The sequence below is a fragment of the Anomaloglossus baeobatrachus genome, chromosome 1, assembly GCF_048569485.1.
Source record: "Anomaloglossus baeobatrachus isolate aAnoBae1 chromosome 1, aAnoBae1.hap1, whole genome shotgun sequence".
Lineage (NCBI taxonomy): Eukaryota > Metazoa > Chordata > Amphibia > Anura > Aromobatidae > Anomaloglossus > Anomaloglossus baeobatrachus.
The window spans coordinates 949089145-949112095 of NC_134353.1; the positions used below are offsets into that span (position 1 = coordinate 949089145).

Consider the following 22951-nt stretch of genomic DNA (forward strand, 5'->3'; position numbering starts at 1 on the left):
CGGCTCTGTCTGTGTCTGCTGTCATCTGCCATTCAGCTCTGCTGCATGGCTGTCTGTGGCTGCTGTTAGCAGCCATGTAGCAGAGCTGAATGGCAGATGACAAAGTAAAAACGCATCTCTACACATTACACACGCTTGGCAAGTCAATAAATAAAAAAAAAAAAAAAGGTTCCCAATGCATACGTCACAGATCACATGATCTAAAGGATCGCACACAAAATTGATCAATTTAACATAGACTACTAACGCTCGTGTGACAGCAAATGAACGACCAACGTGAAATCTCATAAGATCCCGTATGCAACCTGGGCGTGTCACATCGCAAATGCGATTGTACAACTAATTGCAACGTGTAAAGTGGGCTTAAGGGTATGTAAGGTTCTGCCGCCCTAAACCTGCAAATCCCCTGTCTGTAATTGTACTGTTTAATATTGATATACTGTGTGTACTGCAGATATGGTTATGATATATTCTGTGTGCGGCCACTAGATGACCACATGGCGTAAGCTACTTCCCTTTGTGCTCTCAGGCTAGGGAGAGCTAATGGCAGGGAGAAGATTAGTTAGTAAAAAGCTTAGGAAAACAGGAAATGACAGGAAGAGTCCCCCAGAGAAGCAGTTAAGTGCCGCACCTGTGGGAGGTGTGAGGCAAAGTCCCTTTGAAGGAGTAATTAGAACCCGCAGGGTCATAGCTAGACACCGGACACGTGGGGCCCTGGTGAGAGGTGGGCTGACCAAACCATGTCCCAAAAGGGTGAAGTCCGGATGGTCTGGATGGTGGCTACCCCCTTGCGTAGACCCAACGAACCCCCTCTCCAGGCTGAAGGTCAGTGGGCTTCTCAGGAGTAGGAGTAGGTCCTGACAGACCGGGATAGAAGAGAGCCGTCCCCAGGGACTCCCCATCACGGCTGATGGCTAATCCCTGTGGTTTGGTTGGGAAACGGACCCCTGAAGGACTATATGAATCTGCCCGACAGAATGAAGATGAGAGAGGTGATGAGTGGCTCAGAAGCCTGAGTAACAGGGATGTGGCTGGCAAATTTAATGGAACTCTGGTTGCTAACGGCAACGGCCGCAGTAAAGTTCTAGAATGGACCTCGGGAAGGTTATGTGTAATGAAGATGTTGTTCCCTGTAACTGTTGAAGGATGTGCCCGCCGCTGGCGTGATCAGAAGTTGTATGTGAAACTGTTCAGCAAAGAGTTTATGGTTGTGAAGGATACAGACTCTGTATGCAGTGTGGGAACACTGGGGCCTGCTGCAGTCGGCAGCTGTGAGAGGGCCCAGAAGGAAGAACTTGTCCTGTGCTTATGTACCGCCCCACGGGCTCGGCCGGCTGCCGAGCCTCTCAAATCTGTGCTCGTATGGTGAGTGGCTCGAGCTCCTCACGGAACCGGGGGTCACGTCGCTCTGCAAGGGGGTTGGCGTTACATGCAGGGACTTTGGTGGGGAGTTCCATGGACGGGGCCGCGATGGTTTGTAAGGGATTTAAGTTCGTGATGCCACCCACGGGTTGTGGTGAATGGATGGACACCACCGCTGTCGTTGACTAGGCCTCCCGGGGACGGTGTTGCGCAGCTTGGTGTTGACCCCTCCGTGGGTAGGGGAGTGATGGTCCCGGGGGCCCGAGGGAGGTGCTGAGGCGAGGGGATGGGTGCATGCTGGGTGCTGGTGCGATGCGGCGCTGTGCGCGGCCCAAAGGCACTGGTGTACTCACTATGATACAACACACTGGAGTCTCTGGTAAACCAAACGGGATGATGAACGGTGCGCAGCCGGCTGCAGCTTCCCCTTAACAGGTTGGTGGATTCCGCCTTTCTCCTGCACCTCTTTAATGTGAATGTTATGACTCCTATGCCTAAGCAACGGTAGTCTGCTCCCCGGCTGGCTGGGTGTCGCGAGAGCCCTGTTTGCCCGCAGACGCTGGCCCCTTGGGTCTCTATGCCTTGGCGGTGGCTTTACCCTAATGGTTGGGCTGTTGTCTTCAGTCGGGTCTTGTGTGGGAAAGGTCCTAAAGTCCAGTCCTCAATCAGTTGATTCAACTTAGCCTAGTGGTTTCTGGGCTTTGTACTGGGTCTGAGTACCCCTCCTGGTGCTCCGGTTTCCAATCGGCTACCCGGTTCGGTACCGGCGGGCCACTGCCCGACCCCGGTCCCTACGGTTCCACCGGCTGTAATCCCAGCTCCTGCAGGCGGCCACCACCGTCTGCCTCCTTTCAGAGGTGACTGGGCTCCAACCCAGACACCTGGTAGACTATGGCAGGCCTGGTCACAGGTTTGCCCATGAACTTGACTTCTCTCCTCCACTGTCAAAGCTAATCATCTACTCTCTGTTTTTCCCGCCTCTAGGCCTGTGAACTCCTTGGTGGGCGGGGCCAACCTCCTGGCTCCGCCCCCCTGGTGTGGACATCAAAACTGGAGGGTGGTGACAAGGTTTTGAAGTTTGGCTGCTGTCACCTTTTTAAGGAGGGGGGTGTGTGTGTGTATGGGACTACGTGGGACGACCTGACTAGTCCAGGGCGTCACATTCCCCCTTGGTTTAATGCAGACCGTCCGCGGGCTGCCCGTCCATCACCGGTTTATTTTGTAACTGCAAAAAGATAAAACATTTTTAAACATTATGCATATTTTTTTTTGAATCTTCCCTTACGGGAGGTACATACTTAAACATTGCAAACTGTAACACTTTTATTAATGCGGGAACGGGACTGGGTCCTTTAGTCACCCACCCAAACAAACCTAGCCTTGATGCTGCCCCAGTCCAGGAACGGGCCCAGGCATTGTTTAACGGGATGGGTGCAGGTTTCACATCTGCTTGTCTCTTCAGAGGCCCCTCGTTCAGGGGGCCGCTGACCCGGAGGATGGCCACCGGTTGCAATGGTGGCGGGCCTCGGCCATCTGTTTCCCGCAGGCCCATCCTCCAGTCTGCCTCTCCGGAGGCTGTGAAACGGAAGGCCGGTTAGAGATTATTTACAAGCCCAATAGTTTTTGGGTTGGCCTGTAAGTTCTCGGCCTTATCTTTATGAAAATGGGGCAAAAACAAAGTCCCAGTATGGGCAGTATGGTCCCAATGGGGACTGTTCAACTTGGCAGCCGGAATCCGCTGCCTTTAACTTTCATCCTCCTCATACTCAGCCTCAACGGTCACTCAAGGGATGTACGGTGGGGGAGGGGTCTGGGAGCGCTCCGGGTCTTCATGGCGTGCCCTCCTCTGTACGCTCAGCAAACTAGCCCCTCTCCCCACAATGGCGGGTGTAGCTAACCAGCTCTCCGGGGATCAGGTCACGGTCCAGGTGGCCCATGGGCAGGTGGGGGTAGACGTTCCGACGGGACACGAAGACCTCCGCTTCCAAACCGGGCTCAAACACGAACCCCCACCCTCTGTCGGGGTCAAACCTTCTGACCTGGCCTTCATGCCTCGGGCCCCGTACTCTGTAGGTGGCACTCCGGAGATTCTCCTCCCAGATTGTACAGGCCAGCACCTCGGCCTTTTGCTTCTCCCGGGCGCCGATTTCCCGACCCAGCTGGCGCTGCTGCCGCTCACAGTACGGGGCGTCCAGTTGCCCTCCTTGCGCGTGGGTTGGGCCCAGCTAGAGCTCCCCCGTGCCAGCCACGACCTGCACCTCATCTGGGGAACCCCGCTGTTTCGCGGCCTGGAGCGCTGCCTTGCAGCAACAACCCTGCGCTGCCTCAGCCAAGGCCTGGGGTCAGGAATCGGCCAGCTTTACCTGCTGGGCGGGTCTTCGGTTTGCGATGGCCTCCCTCTTGGCCGGGCGGACTGCTGGGGCCGGGGCCTCTCTGGGCGTCGCTTTCTGGCGCGACTACGTCCGGGGCGGGCACCTTCCAGGGTAGCGGGGTCGATGCGGGCCAAGCATACGGCCGTCCGCGAGCCGCGTCTACAGGTGGGTCCTCACGGGCAGTTAGGACGAGTTCCACCGCCGGTGTCGGGGGCGGCAGGACGAGCAGGGGGGCAGCCGCAACTGGAACGGGCCGTGGAGGAGGCGACAGGGGAAGCAGGGGCAGACCGGGTCCCTCAGCCGCAGCGACCGGTCCCTCCAGGACATAGGGGCGTGGGTTGCCCACCCGCTCCTCCAAATTCGCCTCCATCTCGCATGCCCGCACAGTCGAAGGACATAGGGGCTCAGCGGTCGCAGCCGAGCCGTGGGGCGGTACACATCGACTCTTCTGGCGTCTGTGAACAGGATAGAACCGTCCACTTACCTGTGGAAGTGCGCCTTGGGATTGTTGTTAGCGGCGTCCCACTGAAAAATTGGAGAATCCGCCATCTTGGGTGCGAAAAGTTCCCGCCCGAGCCGTCTTCTCTGAACAGAAAAAGCGCGAAGACGAAGCCCCGCCTCCCGAGAGCGGAGCAAAAAGCAAGTGAAGTGCTCGAAAAACACCAAGGGGGGGGGGGGGGGGCGGGTGAAGATTCCGGCCTCATGTGACTGAGGAGATAAAAGGCAGGGACGCCAGGACTCTGCTACCCATCTGGTTCCTGCACATCCACCGAGCAGCATGTCCATCCCGTCCGGCAAACCCGAAATCCCAGAGCCCATGCCAGGAACAGCGGCGTGGGTGGAAGCCCGGACAGCGCAGATGTGTTGCCGTTTACAGGCCCAAGTCCGGTTCCTCATGGAAAAGTGGGTGGCCGAAATGGAGGAAGTAGCTGCGGCTGTGCGGAGGCGCGAGGTGGAGGCAGTGTTGGAGGAGCGGGTAGGCGACCCACGTCCCTGTGTCCCCGAGGGAATGGCCGCTGCGGCTGAGGGGCCCAATCTGCTGCCGCTCACCCTGCTGCTTCCCCCGCCGTCCGTATCGGTTGCCGCTGCCCCGCCAATCGGTCCGCTGCCCCCGACACCGGCCGCGGAGTCCATCCCATCTGCCCATTAGGACAAGCCTGTGGACGCCACCCGTGGACGGCCCTTCTTGCAGCCTGCACCGATCCCGTTGCTGTGGAAGGTTCCCCAGGAGGTGCCCATCCGCAAGGTGAAGCCGCCGGTCCCGGAAGTGACCGCGCCCAAAGAGGTCCCGGTCCCGGCAGTCCGCCCGGCCACGGAGAAGGTGGAAGCTGTCCGGAAGAAGGCCCGGCAGGTGAGGCCCGTCGCTCCCGAACCCCAGGCCTCGGCTGAGGCAGCGCAGGGTTGCCGCTGCAGAGCAGCAATACAGGCCACGTCATTGCAGGGCTCCCCAACCTCAAAGGTACCGGTCGTAGCTGGTACGGGGGAGCTCCGGCAGGGCCCGACCCTCGCGCAGCGGGAGCATGTGGATGCTCCATATTGGGAGCGTTAGCCGAACTAACTGGGCCGAGAAATTGCAGTCCGGGAATGGCAGAGAGCAGAGGTACTGGCCCACACCATCCGCGAAAAGGAAAATTTGCGGAGTGCCACCTTCCGGGTGCGGGGCCAGACCTATGAAGGCCAAGTCCGCCGGTTTCACCCCCAGCGTGGATGGGGGTTCATCTTAGAACCGGGCCTGGAGGCCGAAATCTTTGTATCCCGTTGGGACGTTAACTCCCACCTCCCGATGGGTCACCCGGACCGTGATCTGCTACCCGGTGATCTGGTGACATACACGCGTCACTGCAGGGAGAGGGGCTGATTTGCTCTCAATGTGAAGAGGAAGGAGAGCCATAATGTTCCAAGGCGGCCCCAGTCCCCTCCCCCACCGTACAGCTCCGAGATCTTGATTGAGGAGATGTATGAAGAAGAAAGTTAAAGTGTGGTAGCGGTTCCCAGCTACCATGTTGAAGTACCCGTTGGGACCCTGACTGCCCGTCCCTGTTGGGACTTTTATTGCCCCCATTTTACAAAAGACAAGGCCGAGAACTTGCAGGCCACCCAAAAACTATTGGGCATGTAAATAACCCCTCCCTTAACCGGCCGTCCGGTTTCACCTCCTCTGGAGAGGCAGACTGGAGGATGGGCCTGCGGGAAGCTGTTGGCCGAGGCCCGCCACCACTACAACCGGTGGCCATCCTCCGAGTCAGGGATCCCCTGGACGTGGGGCCCCTGAAAGGACTGTAAAACCTGCACCCGTCCCGTTAAAACACCTGGGCCCGTTCCTGGACTGGGGAAAAGGGGTGCCTCCCACTTCTTAGGGGCAGCATCAAGGCTAGGTTGTTTGGGTGGGTGACTGAGGACCCGGTTCCCGTGTTAATAAAAATGTTATTGGAACGTTTAAGTATGTGCCTCCCGTAAGGGAAGATCGAAAAATTTGACAGTTTGTACAAATGTTATTATGCTTGTACCATGTTCCCGTTTTTCTGTTTTCCAGAAGCAAAATAAACCGGTGATGGACGGGCAGCCCGTGGACGGTCTGCATAAACCAAGTGGGAATGTGACGCCCTGGACTAGTCAGGTCGTCCCAGGTAGTCACACACAACACCACACACCCCTCCCGGTTAGGTGACACCAGTCAAACTAAAGGCCTTGTCACCACCCTCCAGGTTTGATGTCCATACCAGGGGTGGGCGGGCCAGGCGGTTGGCTCCACCCACCGAGGAGTTCACAGGCCTGGAGGAGGGAAAACACGGAGTCGAGTTCAAGGTTGTGAGGAGAGTAGTCAGGAGGAGTTGTAGAGCAGACAAGTTCACGGGCAGTCCTGTATCCAGGTCTGCCAAGAGACTACCGGGTGGCTGGGTCAGAGCCCAGTCTCCACTGGCAAGGAGGCAGACGGTGGTGTCCGCCTGCAGGAGCTGGGATTACATCCGGTGGAAACGTAGGGACCGGGGTCGGGCGGTGGCCCGCCGGTACTGAACCGGGGAACCAATTGGAAACCGGAGCACCAGGAGGGGTACTCAGACCCAGTACAAAGCCCTGAACCGACAGGACTTTAGGACCTATCCCACACAAGTCCCATTAGAAGACAACAGCCCAACCATACAGGTTAAAGCCACCGCCAAGGCATAGAGACCCAAAGGGCCAGCGTCTGCAGGCAAACGGGCTTCTACGGCATATGCAAGTCGGGGAGCGGACTACCGGTGTCTAGGCATAGGAGTCAAACATTTACACACAGAGGCGCAGGAGAAAGGCGGAAACCACCAACCTATTCTGGGAGAAGCTGCAGCCGGCTGCGGGCCCCGTTCATCACTCCGTTTGGTTTCCCAGAGACTCCGGTGTCTTGTGTCATAGTGAGTACACCAGTGCCTTCGGGCCGCGCACCGCACCGCAACACTTCACCCTGCACCCCGGCCCTCGCCAACTGGGCCCCGGAACCAACACCCCCTACCCACGGAGGGGTCAACACCTAGCTGCGCTATTACACCACTCCCGGGAGCCCCCATACCTTCACCGCAGCGGTGGTGTCTACAATCACCACAACCCGTGGGTGGCGTCACGAACTTACATCCCAAATCAAACCACCGCGGCCCCGGCCGTGGAACTCCTCACCCAAGTTCCCGCGTGTAGCGCCAACTCCCTTGCAGAGCAACGTGACCCCCGGGTCCGTGAGAGACTCGAGCCACCACCTGCAGTACGAGCATGGATCCGAGCAGCTCGGCGGTCGCAGCTGAGCCTCGGGGCGGTACATTGGCGCTACACGCAGGGACTTCGGTGGGGAGTTCCACGGGCGGGGCCGCGGTGGTTTGTAAGGGATTAAAGTTCGTGAAGCCACCCACGGGTTGTGGTGAATGGTGTTGACCCCTCCGTGGGTAGGGGAGTGATGGTCCCGGGGGACCGAGGGAGGTGCTGAGGCGAGGGGATGGGCGCGTGCTGGGTGCTGGTGCGGTGCTGTGCGCGGCCCGAAGGCACTGGTGTACTCACTATGATACAACACACTGGAGTCTCTGGTAAACCAAACGGGATGATGAACGGTGCCCGCAGCCGGCTGCAGCTTCCCCTTAACAGGTTGGTGGTTTCCGCCTTTCTCCTGCACCTCTTTAATGTGAATGTTATGACTCCTATTCCTAAGCAACGGTAGTCCGCTCCCCGGCTGGCTGGGTGTCGGGAGAGCCCTGTTTGCCCGCAGACACTGGCCCCTTGGGTCTCTATGCCTTGGCGGTGGCTTTACCCTAATGGTTGGGCTGTTGTCTTCAGTCGGGTCTTGTGTGGGAAAGGTCCTAAAGTCCAGTCCTCAATCAGTTGATTCGACTTAGCCTAGTGGTTTCTGGGCTTCGTCCTGGGTCTGAGTACCTCTCCTGGTGCTCCGGTTTCCAATCTGCTCCCCGGTTCGGTACCGGCGGGCCACCGCCCAACCCCGGTCCCTACGGTTCCACCGGCTGTAGTCCCAGCTCCTTCAGGTGGCCACCACCGTCTGCCTCCTTGCCAGAGGTGACTGGGCTCCAACCCAGACACCTGGTAGACTATGGCAGGCCTGGTCACAGGTCTGCCCGTGAACTTGACTTCTCTTCTCCACTGTCAAAGCTAATCATCTACTCTGTTTTTCCCGCCTCTAGGCCTGTGAACTCCTGGGTGGGTGGGACCAACCTCCTGGCTCCGCCCCCCCTGGTGTGGACATCAAAACTGGAGGGTGGTGACAAGGTTTTGAAGTTTGGCTGCTGTCACCTTTTTAAGGAGGGGGGTGTGTGTGTATGGGACTACGTGGGACGACCTGACTAGTCCAGGGCGTCACAGTTACAGCCTGAAAGAGTGTGACCCTCACTACAAGTCCCAGCACCCCTTCCCCTGTAGTGGAACGGAGGCGGCGGTGCAAAGTGCTGATCTAATGCTGCGCTGCAGTTAGAAGGTAGTCCCTGCCACGGCAGCCCCTGCACCCCGCCGTCCCTTCTACATTGCAACAAAAACCCAGACTAGCAGAGAAGGTTCAGGCCAGGTGTGACCTCCTTCCCTAGTGCTCACCAGTGTAAGGCTGTGTGCACACATTGCGTTTTTTCCACGTTTTTTGATACAATTTTTCTTACAGATTTTCACAAATCTGAAAGGATATCCTTATGCCAGCAAAGTCAATGAGAAGCCTGAGGTGTCGTGCACACGTGCAGGGTGTTTTCCTTGCAGATCTGGTTGCAGAAAAAACCTGCAGCGTGTCAATTCTTTCTGCATTTGCTCCATTTAAGTAGTGAAAAACCCCATCCAAAAACGCATGAAAAAAATGAAAAACGCACCAAATTGCAGAAGAAACGTGCCTTTTTGCAGCTGCAGTTTTCCTGCCAGGAGATGCAGATTTGGTTGCAGAATGTGTGCAATAAATCCCCCGTCACTCCCGCTCTTATGCTCCTGTGATATTTGTCAGTCCCAGTTTACATTGACTGGAAGAACATCTGCCGAGGAGTGATCGCCTGCAGCGCTCATGGTCGGATCTGAGGAGCCGCCTCAATTAGTTATCTGTTCAATAGAAGAGGGAAGACGACATCTACACTTTTATATTTTAACAAATTAGTTCCCCTTATTCACTTCAGTTAATTTTTGAGTTTTTCCCTTTTTGTTGATTTTCTTTAACCTTATCTCATCCTCTTTACAACAAAGAATCTTCTATTGTTTTTTTCAAAATAGATTTTTCCTGATTGACCCAAGAAAGATGAATAAGGACAAAGACCAAATTATGGAGAAGATATTAAACCTGAGTCTGGAGATAATCTTCCATCTTACTGGAGAGGTGAGAGGCTCTGATGTCATCACATTACATCATTATCTATGGGAATAACAGAGGATATGACCGGGGAGGTGAGAGGTTCTGATGTCATCACATTACATCATTATCTATGGGAATAACAGAGGATATGACCAGGGAGGTGAGAGGCTGTGATGTCATCACATTACATCATTATCTATGGGAATAACAGAGGATATGACCGGGGAGGTGAGAGGTTCTGATGTCATCACATTACATCATTATCTATGGGAATAACAGAGGATATGACCGGGGAGGTGAGAGGCTGTGATGTCATCACATTACATCATTATCTATGGGAATAACAGAGGATATGACCGGGGAGGTGAGAGGCTCTGATGTCATCACATTACATCATTATCTATGGGGATAACAGAGGATATGACCGGGGAGGTGAGAGGTTCTGATGTCATCACATTACATCATTATCTATGGGAATAACAGAGAATATGACCGGGGAGGTGAGAGGTTCTGATGTCATCACATTATATCATTATCTATGGGAATAACAGAGGATATGACCGGGGAGGTGAGAGGTTCTGATGTCATCAGATTACATCATTATCTATGGGAATAACAGAGGATATGACCGGGGAGGTGAGAGGTTCTGATGTCATCACATTACATCATTATCTATGGGAATAACAGAGGATATGACCGGGGAGGTGAGAGGTTCTGATGTCATCACATTACATCATTATCTATGGGAATAACAGAGGATATGACCAGGGAGGTGAGAGGCTGTGATGTCATCACATTACATCATTATCTATGGGAATAACAGAGGATATGACCGGGGAGGTGAGAGGTTCTGATGTCATCACATTACATCATTATCTATGGGAATAACAGAGGATATGACCGGGGAGGTGAGAGGCTGTGATGTCATCACATTACATCATTATCTATGGGAATAACAGAGGATATGACCGGGGAGGTGAGAGGCTCTGATGTCATCACATTACATCATTATCTATGGGGATAACAGAGGATATGACCGGGGAGGTGAGAGGCTCTGATGTCATCACATTACATCATTATCTATGGGAATAACAGAGGATATGACCGGGGAGGTGAGAGGTTCTGATGTCATCACATTACATCATTATCTATGGGAATAACAGAGGATATGACCGGGGAGGTGAGAGGTTCTGATGTCATCACATTACATCATTATCTATGGGAATAACAGAGGATATGACCGGGGAGGTGAGAGGCTCTGATGTCATCACATTACATCATTATCTATGGGGATAACAGAGGATATGACCGGGGAGGTGAGAGGTTCTGATGTCATCACATTACATCATTATCTATGGGAATAACAGAGAATATGACCGGGGAGGTGAGAGGCTCTGATGTCATCACATTACATCATTATCTATGGGGATAACAGAGGATATGACCGGGGAGGTGAGAGGTTCTGATGTCATCACATTACATCATTATCTATGGGAATAACAGAGGATATGACCGGGGAGGTGAGAGGCTCTGATGTCATCACATTACATCATTATCAATGGGAATAACAGAGGATATGACCAGGAAGGTGAGAGGTTCTGATGTCCTCACATTACATCATTATCTATGTGAATAACAGAGGATATGACAGGGGAGGTGATGGACTGTGGAAATGTCTGTAGTGATATTATTAATGTCTCCACACTCAGGATTACACAGTAGTGAAGACCTCTAGTGATCGCTGTCAGGTCCCTGTGTCTGAAGGACGGGGAGGAACCCTGAGCCCAATCCCGGGGCCTCCACCTCACCCCCGGATACATGAGGACATCAATGATCAGAAGATCCTAGAACTCACCAACAAGATGCTGGAGCTGCTGACTGGAGAGGTGACACTGGTGGGAATGCTGGGACATTATACAGGACGGCACTGGAGGATTCTGGGTGATGACGGTATCATTGTGTTGTCAGGTTCCTATAAGGTGTCAGGACGTCACCGTCTATTTCTCCATGGAGGAGTGGGAGTATCTAGAAGGACACAAGGACCGGTACAAGGAGGTGATGATGGAGGAGCCCCAGCCCCGCACATCACCAGGTAATAGACAGGACTGAATACACCCGGCCTATAATTATCTGTATGTAATAATGATGTCCGTCCTGTCTGTGTCTCCTGCAGGTCACTCCAGTACGAGGACGACCCCAGAGAGATGTCCCGCTCCTCCTCCTCCTCCACAGGATCCTCAGGTAGATGGAGACTTCCCCTATGAGGTGTAGACGGCTGTGACCTCCTTGTGTTCAGTCTTCGTTTCTCCTCCAGTATTAGATGTTATATCAGAATAAGGAGCCAGCACAAATTCTAAACTGTACTTATTAATAAATGGAGATTTTTGGCAAAATATTGCAATACCCCGAGCCACCCCGCCACTCCACGGCAAATCTCAAGGGGCAGTCCTACACTAATATTTTATTTATCTGAAGTCCTGTGTAGGACTGCCCCTTGAGATTTGCCGTGGAGTGGCGGGGTAGCTCAAAGTACTGCAATATTTTGCCAAAAATCTCCATTTATTAGTAAGTACAGTTTAGAATTTGTGCTGGCTTCTCATTCTGATTAGATGTTATATACTTGTGTAATGAGAGCGGTGGAGACGGCAGGATCACAGCTGACCACAGACCTCACATGTCCGGATCTTAGCTCCATTATTCCCGGGGACTTTTACAATATTTTGTTTTGCAGCTTTTGGATCCGGATAAAGATCTGAACAATATTAATTCTCCAGAGAGAAATGTGAGGGGCGATCAGCGGAGTAACGAGGAGATTCCTACAGATCACCGCCCCGGTGAGGCTCTTAGATGTATAGTCACATTTTCATGAGAATATTGATTGATAATAATGTGATACTGTTATATGTGATGTCACAGGTTGTGGATATATAATATGGATGATAATACACAGCTGGGGGTGAATTATACTCATGTGACTGCGGACGATTTCTTCATCATCCGCGGTCAGTTCTGATGAAGAAAAAGTATTTGTCCAATTTGGGTCTAAGAAACCATCGTCTCCTATTACACTCATGTCAGTGTTTGGTAACAGAATACAGAACATAGAGACATAAACCCAAATAACAGTGCCTGACAGCCGGGCTCCTGCCATAATGATTGGGATTGGAGAGAACTCTGATCCCCAACTTTACCCCCTAAGATGCTGCGTTTAATAGCAACCAAGGACTCTGGGTGGTTAGATAATGGAGGGGACTTTCTCTCCCACCCATGAGACCCAAGAGCCTAATAAATAACTATTTTTTTTTTTTTTTAAAAATGAATGTACATAGGAATAAAAAAAAAAATAAAACTTTATTTTTGCAAAAATAGCAAATAGACACCAACACTGTGAGCAGAATTATTAGGCAAGTTGTATTTTAGAGGATTTTTTTTTATTATTGATCAACAACTATGGTACTGTACTAAGGTACAGCAGACAGCTGAGGGTTGCAGCTGCTGTTCCTGTGCTGGATATGAAAAATGGGGGGGCCCATCGTCATTTTTTTTTTTTACAAAAAAAAAAAAACCAGCTGTCCAAGCTATCTATCCCTCTATACACTGGGTGCAGATTTCTTAGGCAAGTTGTATTTTAGAAGATTTTTTTTTTATTATTGATCAACAACTATGTTCTCAATCAGCCCAAAAGACTCAAATATCAAAGCTTAATATTTTTGGAAGTTGGAGTGGGTTTTTTTTAGATTTTGCTATCTTAGGAGGATATCTGTTTGTGCAGGTAACTATTACTGTGCAGAATTATTAAGCATTGTTTATTTTTACATGGTAAACCAATATTACTGCACAAAATTTAGAAATAAACATTTCTGACATGCAAAAACAAAACCCCAAAAAATTAATGACCGACCAATATAGCCACCTTTCTTTATGATGACACCCAGCAGCCGACCATCCATAGATTGTCATTGCTTGTTCTGTTTACGGTCAACATTACGTGCAGCAGCCACCACAGCCTCTAGACACTGCTCCCAGAGGTGTACTGTTTTCCCTCCCTATAAATCTCACATTTTATGAGGGACCACAGGTTCTCTATGGGGTTCAGATCAGGTGAACAAGGGGGCCAGGTCATTATTTTTTCCTCTTTTAGACCTTTACTGGCCAGCCATGCTGTGGAGAAGTTGGATGCATGTGATGGAGCATTGTCCTGCATGAAAATCATGGTTTTCTTGAACGATAGCGACTTCTCCCTGTACCACTGCTTGAAGACGTTGTCTTCCAGAAACTGGCAGTAGGTCTGGCAGTTGAGCTTCCCTCCATCCTCAACCCGAAAAGGTCCCACAAGTTGATCTTTGATGATCCCAGCCCATACCAGTACCCCACCTCCACCTTGCTGGCGTCTGAGTTGGATTGGAGCTCTCTGCCCTTTACTGATCCAGCCTCTGGCCCATCCATCTGCCCATCAAGAGTCACTCTCATTTCATCAGTCCATAAAACCTGTGAAAAATCAGTCTTAAGATATTTCTTGGCCCAGTCTTGACGTTTTATCTTATGTTTCTTGTTCAGAGGTGGTGGTTTTTCAGCCTTCCTTACCTTGGCCTGTCCCTGAGTATGGCACACCTTGTGCTTTTTGATACTCCAGTAACGTTGCAGCTCTGAAATATGGCCAAACTGGGGGCAAATGGCATCTTGGCAGCTTCACGCTTGATTTTCCTCAATTCATGGGCAGTTATTTTGTGCCTTTTTTGCCCAGCACGCTTCTTGCGACCCTGTTGGCTATTTGCCATGAAACGCTTGATTGTTCGGTGATCACGCTTCAAAAGTTTGGCAATTTTAAGACTGCTGCATCCCTCTGCAAGACATCTCACAATTTTGGACTTTTCAGAGCCCGTCAAATCTCTCTTCTGACCCTTTTTACCGAAGGAAAGGAAGTTGCCTAATAATTAAGCACCCCTTATATAGGGTGTTGATGTCATTACACCGCACCCCTCCTCATTACAGAGAGGCACAGCACCGGATTTACTTAATTGGTAGTTGGCTCTCAGCCTATACAGCTTGGAGTAGGACGACATGTATAAAAATGATCATGGGATCAAAATACTCATTTGCCTAATAATTCTGCACACAGTGTATAGGGTATAACGCATATGATAAAGTTAATACATTATTTTGACAAGAAATGTTTTTTTGAAGTCAAACGAAAGAGAAGGTATTTTTCCTCTGGAAACCCAAAGGCGGTGAAGGTCGGGGCTTTTATCCTCAATCCCAATCTCCTGAGAAAAGGCCATAGAGATCAGAAGATGACTGTCGGATCTTGTCCTAATAATTGGAATTTATAACCAGGAATCCTTAGATCCTGAAAACCATCATTTTTTTAAATTTGTATATTAAGTAACAGAAATCAACCAGGAACGAATAAGGACATGTACAATGCAAAACCGTAAGCGAGTTCCGTACAAAGAAAAAGCAAATTCCAGGTACCTGGGGAGCAGATTTACCTTCCCAAGACACAGAGAACAAAAGAAGAAAACATAAAAGTATCACAGTGACTGTTTCTGCTATAGGCGCCAGCCAAGGAGCATTCAACATTAGTACCAGACCATAATATGTTTACTACAAAATAAGAGCGAACGGACAATTCAGACAATTATCACTTTTTAAAAGGGCAACGTCAAAGAAGAGGAATTCCACATCTCCGAGACCTTATTATAGTTATCCGGGCAACCCCTACTTTGATATACCATCCGTTCATAGAGGAGCATTGCATTTACTAGTTTCACCCATGCATGCACCACCGAGAGGGGGGGGATGTCCATCCATCGCAGGGAAAAAAGAAGTCCTGTCTAAAGTCGAGTACGACTGCAGGACGCTTGCTGATCAGGTACCTTATTGTTCAAGTTTTGTCTTTTTTAGTTGGGGTGCACAAAAAAAGCAAAAACTCAAGCAATTTATGTACTTGATCAACCAATCATGTCGCTGATCAGCACTTGGCGGCAAGCAGGCGGGGGGGGTTGGGTTTTCGAGGGAGCGGAAGGTGGGATTGGGGATAGTTAGAAAAGAGCAACGAACAATACTTACGGGATGGATGAGAACAGCAGCAGGATCACAGGAGAGATGGAGGCAGTTCGATGAGGCAGCAGATGGGGGGGGGCAGCGGCAGATGAAGGGGAGCAGCAAATGAGTAGAGCAGCAGTGGATGTAAGAGGGTGGTGGCAGACGGGAGAGGGCGCGGCAGCGGTTTGAGGAGCGGCGGAGTATGGGAGAGGGCGCAATGGATGCAGGAGCGGCAGAGGATAGGAGGGAAGGGGGGAGAAGATGTGGAAGCAGAGTGGGAGGTGAGATTGTGGATAACTACCTTAGAGAATGGATCTAGGCAGCAGGATCACAGCAGATGAAGGAGGCAACAGATGAAGGAGGCAACAGATCAAGGAGAATGGGAGGGGGGCAGCAGATGAAGAGGATGGGAGAGAGCGGGCAGCAGATCGGGGAGGGGGCAGCGGCTGATGGGGGAGAGCGGTGGCGGATGGAGGGGGGGGCAGGAGATGGAGGAGATGTTGCTCGGTTTTGCCAATTATTACCATTAGTTCATCACTCAGTTTATTTTTTTTAAACCAAATTTTTATTTATTTTTTTGCAATGCTAAAATAGGGTACAGAATGAAGAAAATAAGGGTCAACAAATCAAAATATCAAATAACATAGTCTCTACAATTTATCGATCAAATATTTGTCACGGTCATCAAATTTGCTCCTTCCCCTTCTTCATCAATGTATATTTCCATTATTCAATCTCCGCTACCCCCCTTTCAGCATTCCTTGATAACTTGTTACAAACATTACTTATAAACACTATCCCTTCCATCCCCCCCCTCCCCTCTCCATGCGACACGACCCAGAATTTGGCCAACTATACTTTCAGCTCGCACAGGGACCCTGACAGATCTTCCTTCATGTACCATTCCGTAGACACAAATGTGGACATTATTTGTATTGATTCTTCTCTAGAACATATAACGCTTATGAACTTTCTCCATTTACTGAAAAATGTTGCTGTCATCCTTTCTTTACACCTCTCCACCATCACCTTCTCCAACATGAGCGTTTTTTTCAATTGATTAACCAGTTCTTCTTTCGTTGGTACTTCCTTCACCAGCCACTTCTGAAGAATAGCCCTTTTACTTATCATTGCTAAATCATGGAAAAGATTCGGTAACTTGTCTCCCCCTTTCTCTCCCTCCTCCCGATGCTGATAATGAAATAACCAGACCATTGGATCCAACTCCACATTTCTATTCCAGATTTTCCTCACTACCCCTTGGACTTGTTTCCAAAATCTTTCAATCCTGTCGCACTCAATCAGTTTTTTTCCCGGATTCTGCACATCATTGCCCTGACAAGCAAGAGGGAGAATCCTAAGATGTAGATTCCAAAAGCGGGCAGCACATTTATCACCCTCAAGTAGGCCTTCTTTTCGGCCCGGCGTTGCATAGACCGGACATTAATGGGCAGTTCCTTCTGGAAGTGGATCCTTTGTCCTCCAGGGTCGGTGCACTTCTCACACAGAAGTCGGCTGCTGGTAAGACATTAACCTGCGGTTTACTTTCCAGGGTCTTCTTTGCTTCTGAGCACAATTGCTCAATTCGCTACTGAGCACTGTTGGCGATTAAGATGGCTTTGGAGGAGTGGCGATAACTTCTGGGGTGGGTACTGACCACAAGAACCTGGCCTACCCTACAGTTGGCTCACAGACTGAGTCCGTGCTAAACCCGCTCGTTGCTGTTCTTTGTTCGTTTTGACTTTGTTCTTTACTTCTGTCTGGCCGAGTCAAACGTCTTGGCAGATTTAATGCACTTTTCCAGGTCCTTTCTGTCTGCCGATCAAGAGGAAAACCCTCAACATATTGACCCCTCTAAGATGCTCCCAGTAGCACCAGTAAGCGTGTCTTGAGTCCCACCCGGAAAGACGTTATTCGTTGCTGAGGCAGATGGGTGTGTGTTGCAATGGGGTCTCTCATCTAAGCTGGCTTGTCACGCCGAACAAAACACAACTCTGCTGATCCTGCATTACAGGTGGCCATTGCTGCGTAAAGACGTTGTGGAATTTGTCTCGGCCTGTCCCTCATCTGCTTGTTACAGAACCCCAAAACCTCACATGAGTGAGTACTGTTAACTCTCCGTTCCATATAATATATGGACAGCAGCCCAAAATCCAGTTCCCTATGGTGATTACCCTCAGCAACCCTACAGCCGATTCTCCTGTCAAGACTTTCTTCGATATCTGGGCGTAGACCAAGTCCTCCCCTGAGCAGTCCTCCATCCAAATGAAGAGGCATGCAGATAAGAGACGCCTAGACCTCACTTTGTTCCAGCCCAGAGACAATCCCAGATATGTCTGCCTCAAGTTGCCGTCCTACAAGTTAGGTCCCTGCATTATCAGTTCCTTCAAGGTGCTCCAGCTGATCAATGATGTGTCCTACAAGCTAGCGCTTCCAGCCTCCTTGCGTATTTCCAACTTGTTCCATGTTTCTCTTCTCAAACCTGCCCTGAGCTGCTACTTCCGGGATTCTGAAAGAGTTCAAGGTAAAACCATCCTCTTAGTGGACTGGAAGGGGTTTGATCCTGAGGAGAGATCATAGGAGCCTAATAAGAATATTATGTCCTTCTCCTCAAGAGATTCCTGTAAAAGGAGGGGGCATAAGGAGAGGGGCTACTATAACGCCCTTACCTGCAATTCTCGCACTGTCCTGCCCCTCCTCCTCAGCACACTCCCTATCCCAGCTGCTCCGTCCCTGGTCCCTTCTGCCAACTCCGAAGCCTGCGTATGCCTCACAGGTCTCCTGGTAGCAATCTTAGGGCATGCATGCACCTTTTGTGAAAGGGCCAACGCGCACTAACCTGGAAGTGCCTCTTAGCCTATGGCTATGTCATCACCAACGTCATCCAAGTACCCACCCATAATCTCGCGCCTGCGCAATAAGATCACCCGCGCTGGCGATTTGAAAAGTGCTGTCCAGTGATAGTGCCACTGGGCATGCGCCAGACTTCAAGAGCACTGAGTAACAGGAGAGCGGCGGCGTCATCTGTCAATCAACACTGGGGGACGGCGAACAGCGGCAGGAGGGAAAATAACGGATGCAATACAGCCTGTCCCCGTGGCCATAAAACATCATTAGCATACCAAAAGGTAAGATTTTATAAAGTGTTTATTTAGGTCTGAAAGGGGGGCCAGTAGCAAGATGAACCTTTCTAGAATGCAGCCCGGGAGCTGCAGAAGGGGATTCTTTTAGTTTTAATAGCGAAATTTCAGGTGACAGGTTCCCTTTATTAATATGAAAGATTTTATATCCATTTGTGAAACATGAGCACATGCTAAAGGCAGTCATAGCCGGCTGGCCGGGGAATTGGCTGCATTTCATCCATGAATTTCATCACTGATTTGCTTTTGTCAGCTTTCTTAGAAATTTTTCTTTCTAGACCTCATCTTGACCTTCACTGTTCCTGGTAACTGCCATTTTTTAATTACATATCAAACTGAGGAAAGGGCAACTTGAAAGCGTTTTGCTATCGTCTTATAGTCTTCTGCTTTGTGGTCTTCACTATTTTCATTTTCAGAGTGCTAGGCAGCTGCTTAGGAGAACCCATGGCTGCTGTTTTTGGCACATAGTTAGAGGAGGTTGGAATGTTATAAAGCTGTGAAATTTCCATCACCGGCTTTTCCTAATGATGATAGTGAACAAATCATAACCCTAATAGGGTAATTAAGGGATGAAACCTTGGTCAAAGTTATCTGAGCACACACATATCCAAGGGTGACCAACTTTTGCATCAGCCCATTTTAATTTTTGCAATTTTTAAAAAGTAAATGATGAAAATAATTATTATTCTTTTGCTTAAAATACAAAGGAAATGTCTCATCTGCAACTTTCTGCCTTTTAGAGATTTCATATTCAACTTGCTTATCTGTTCACAGTAACAGCAATTTTGACCAGGGGGCCCAAACGTTTGCAGTCCAATAATGTTTCTCTGACAGAAGCTACATGCTGCTTTGGAGGTGGATGTGACCCCCTTATTTCCTGGGCCCTTGTGCAGCTGCACAGGTTGCACTAGTGATATGTCCGCCCCTGGAGGGCATTTTACTATATGGAAGGCAACGTGGGGCCACTGAACTGTTTACAGGATTGTGATGGGGCCATTACACTGTATGTGAGGAATTATACAGTATGAAGGATTGTGTGGTGTCCATCATACTATGTGTGTGGAGGGGAGGGTACTGTGGAGGAATTCACTGTGGTGGTAGCATACTGTCTTTGGGGCACTTATCTGTTTATACCTGGAGCCAGAAGAAGCTCTTAAGGTTAAACATGACCCGTGCGAACACAAGACTCCCAGCACAGAGCGGAGAACTACAGATCCCAGCATTCTGCAGAGAGACATAGATTCTCTGCTGGGCGGCACCACAAATCCCAGCCACACTAATGTTACACAGGGCTGCGCCTGCGCCCCCCCAGTGCTGTCCACAGAGCAAGTGCAGCACCACCTAGAGTCAGAAATCAAGGTAGAGGGTTAAAATGACGGTTACTCTGTAAACTTATATCCGTATTGTTTACTATGAAGTTTACGTTGTTTTTATCGTCTCATCATTTTTCCATTCAGATGCCTACAATAAAGAATTCACTGCTGATAACGTCTCTGCAAGAATGAAGAAGAACAGAGGCAAGATGGCGGAGAGGATAGTAAACCTCACCCTGGAGATAATCTTCCATCTTACTGGAGAGGTGAGAGGTTCTGATGTCATCACATTACATCATTATCTATGGGAATAACAGAGGATATGACCGGGGAGGTGAGAGGTTCTGATGTCACCACATTACATCATTATCTATGGGGATAACAGAGGATATGACCGGGGAGGTGAGAGGTTCTGATGTCATCACATTACATCATTATCTATAGGAATAACAGAGGATATGACCGGGGAGGTGAGAGGTTCTGATGTCATCACATTACATCATTATCTATGGGAATAACAGAGGATATGACCGGGGAGGTGAGAGGCTCTGATGTCATCACATTACATCATTATCTATGGGGATAACAGAGGATATGACCGGGGAGGTGAGAGGCTCTGATGTCATCACATTACATCATTATCTATGGGAATAACAGAGGATATGACCGGGGAGGTGAGAGGTTCTGATTAGAGATGAGCGAACCGGTCCCGGTTCGGCTCGAGGCGGTTCGCCGAACGGAGGTCCTGTTCGAGTTCAGTTCGTCGAACGTTCGACGAACCGAACTCGAACCAATAGGCTATAATGGGAGGCATTCACAAACATATAAAAATGCATGATAAATGTACACAAACAGTTAATAAACATTGCCATAACACTTACCGGTCCCCGCGATCCCTTCTGCACTCTGTCTCCTGCCGCTATTCCATCCGATGATCGCTGAATCCTCCCCGTGACCAGCACTGCCAGCAGAGATGCAGGACCTATCGTGACGTCAAAATAGCCATGTGACCAGTCACGTGGCTATTATCTCATTGGCTACAGACTGGTCACATGACTATGACACGTCATGTAGGACCTGCGAGTGCATCTCTCCGGTACACGGTGCACATATGTGTATCGCCGTGTACCGGCGACATGCACTAGCACACGGTCGACTCCCCGTTCCGTTAGGGACCGGCTGACACAGCCGGTCATTAACGGAGATCACCGTTGCCATAGCAACGCAGTTAGCGGTGACGTCACCGCTAACCGCGGCTCCGAGAGCACCATTGCTATGGTAACGCGTCTGTCAGCGTTACCGCTGACAGCCAGCACTGATCACTCACGGAGTGAAGGCTGCACGATTGTAGTGAGCTTTGTAGTGAGGATGAGGTTCCCCAGCCCCAAGTGATGAGCTGGTGAACCTCATCCTTCCTCACTACAATCGTCACTACTACTACACTAGAAAGAAGACAGAAGAGCAGGATCGTGGAGGGTTGACAGGGGGTAATAAAGATGGAGTCTCTAATGTGTCTGTGTATTTATTTCTATTAAAGTATTTTTTCTCTGTGTGGTGTTTTTTTTTAACCCTTTATTGGAGATTCTTAATGGCCGGGTCAAACGTGCCTGACATTAAGAATCTCTGGCTTAATACTGGCTAGTAAAACAAAGCCAGTATTAACTCATGATTACCCAACAAGCCACACGGCTCCAGGGCTGTTGGAAGAGTTGGATACAGCGCCAGATGATGGCGCTTCTATGAGAGCGCCATTTTCTGGGACGGCTGCGGACTGAAATCCGCAGCAGAGGCGCCCAGAAACCTCGGGCTAGCCTGTGCTGCGGATTCCAATCCCCAGCTGCCTAGTTGTACCCGGCTGGACACAAAAATGGGGCGAAGCCCACGTCATTTGTTTTTTAATTATTTCATGAAATAAGTGAAATAATTAAAAAAAAACGGGTTTCCCTATATTTTTGGTTCCCAGCCGGGTACAAATAGGCAACTGGGGGTTGGAGGCAGCCCGTGGCTGCCTGCTGTACCTGGCTAGCATACAAAAATATGGCGAAGCCCACGTCATTTTTTTTAGTTTTTTGGCAAAAAAAATAAAAAATGCTTCCCTGGATTTTCCATTGCCATTGAAGGTAACATCAAGCAGTGGGGGTTAGCAGCCAGTAGCTGCTTGGATTACCCTTAGCTAGCAATACAAAAAATGCAGCAGGAGCCCATATATATTTTTTTTAATTATTTATTTAAATAACTAAAAACAAAATGGGCTTCCCTGTATTTTGATTGCTGGACATCACAGTGCTGTAAAAATAAATCTTTAAAAAAATGACGTAGCGCTCCGCGGTATTTTTGATTCTCAGCGCAGATAAAGCAGACAGCTATGGGTTGCCACCCCCATCTGCCTGCCGTTACCTTGGTTGGCAATCAAAATACAGGGAAGCCCATTAATTTTTTCTATTTAAAAACTAGTTAAAAAAAAATGACGTTGGGTCCCCCCATTTTTGATAGCCAGCTAGGGTAAAGCAGACGGCTGTAGCTTGAAAACCACAGCTGGCAGCTTTACCGTGGTTGGGGATCCAATGTGGAGGTCCCCTCAGGCTCTTTTTTATAATTATTTTATAAATATTAATAATTACACAATAAAAGTAGGGTCCCCCCCAAATTGGATCACCAGCCAAGGTAAAGCGGACAGCTGTGGTCTGGTATTCTCAGGGTGGGAAGGTCCATAGTTATTGGGCCTTCACAGCCTAAAAATAGCAGGCCGCAGGCACCCCAGACGTGGCGCATCCACTAGATGCGCCAATCCTGGCGCTTCACCCCAGCTCATCCCGTGCCCTGGTGCAGTGGCAAACGGGGTAATAAATCGGGTTGATACTAGCTGTAAAGTCACCTGAGATCAAGCCCAGCAGTTTGTGATGTCATGGCGTCTATTAGATACCCAACATCATA

At 49.9% G+C, this 22951-nt stretch overlaps 1 protein-coding gene across 1 annotated transcript in view; it reads left to right on the plus strand.

Moving 5' to 3' along the window:
- The first annotated feature begins 3242 nt into the window (after positions 1–3242).
- Positions 3243–22951, plus strand: part of LOC142258625 (uncharacterized) — a 193017-nt gene continuing 173308 nt past the window's right edge. The window contains exons 1-6 of the mRNA XM_075331290.1: positions 3243–3542; positions 4927–5085; positions 8854–8923; positions 11693–11760; positions 12251–12353; positions 20162–20283. Of these exons, the coding sequence (XP_075187405.1) occupies positions 3243–3542; positions 4927–5085; positions 8854–8923; positions 11693–11760; positions 12251–12353; positions 20162–20283 (822 nt within the window). The remainder of the gene's footprint in view (positions 3543–4926; positions 5086–8853; positions 8924–11692; positions 11761–12250; positions 12354–20161; positions 20284–22951) is intronic.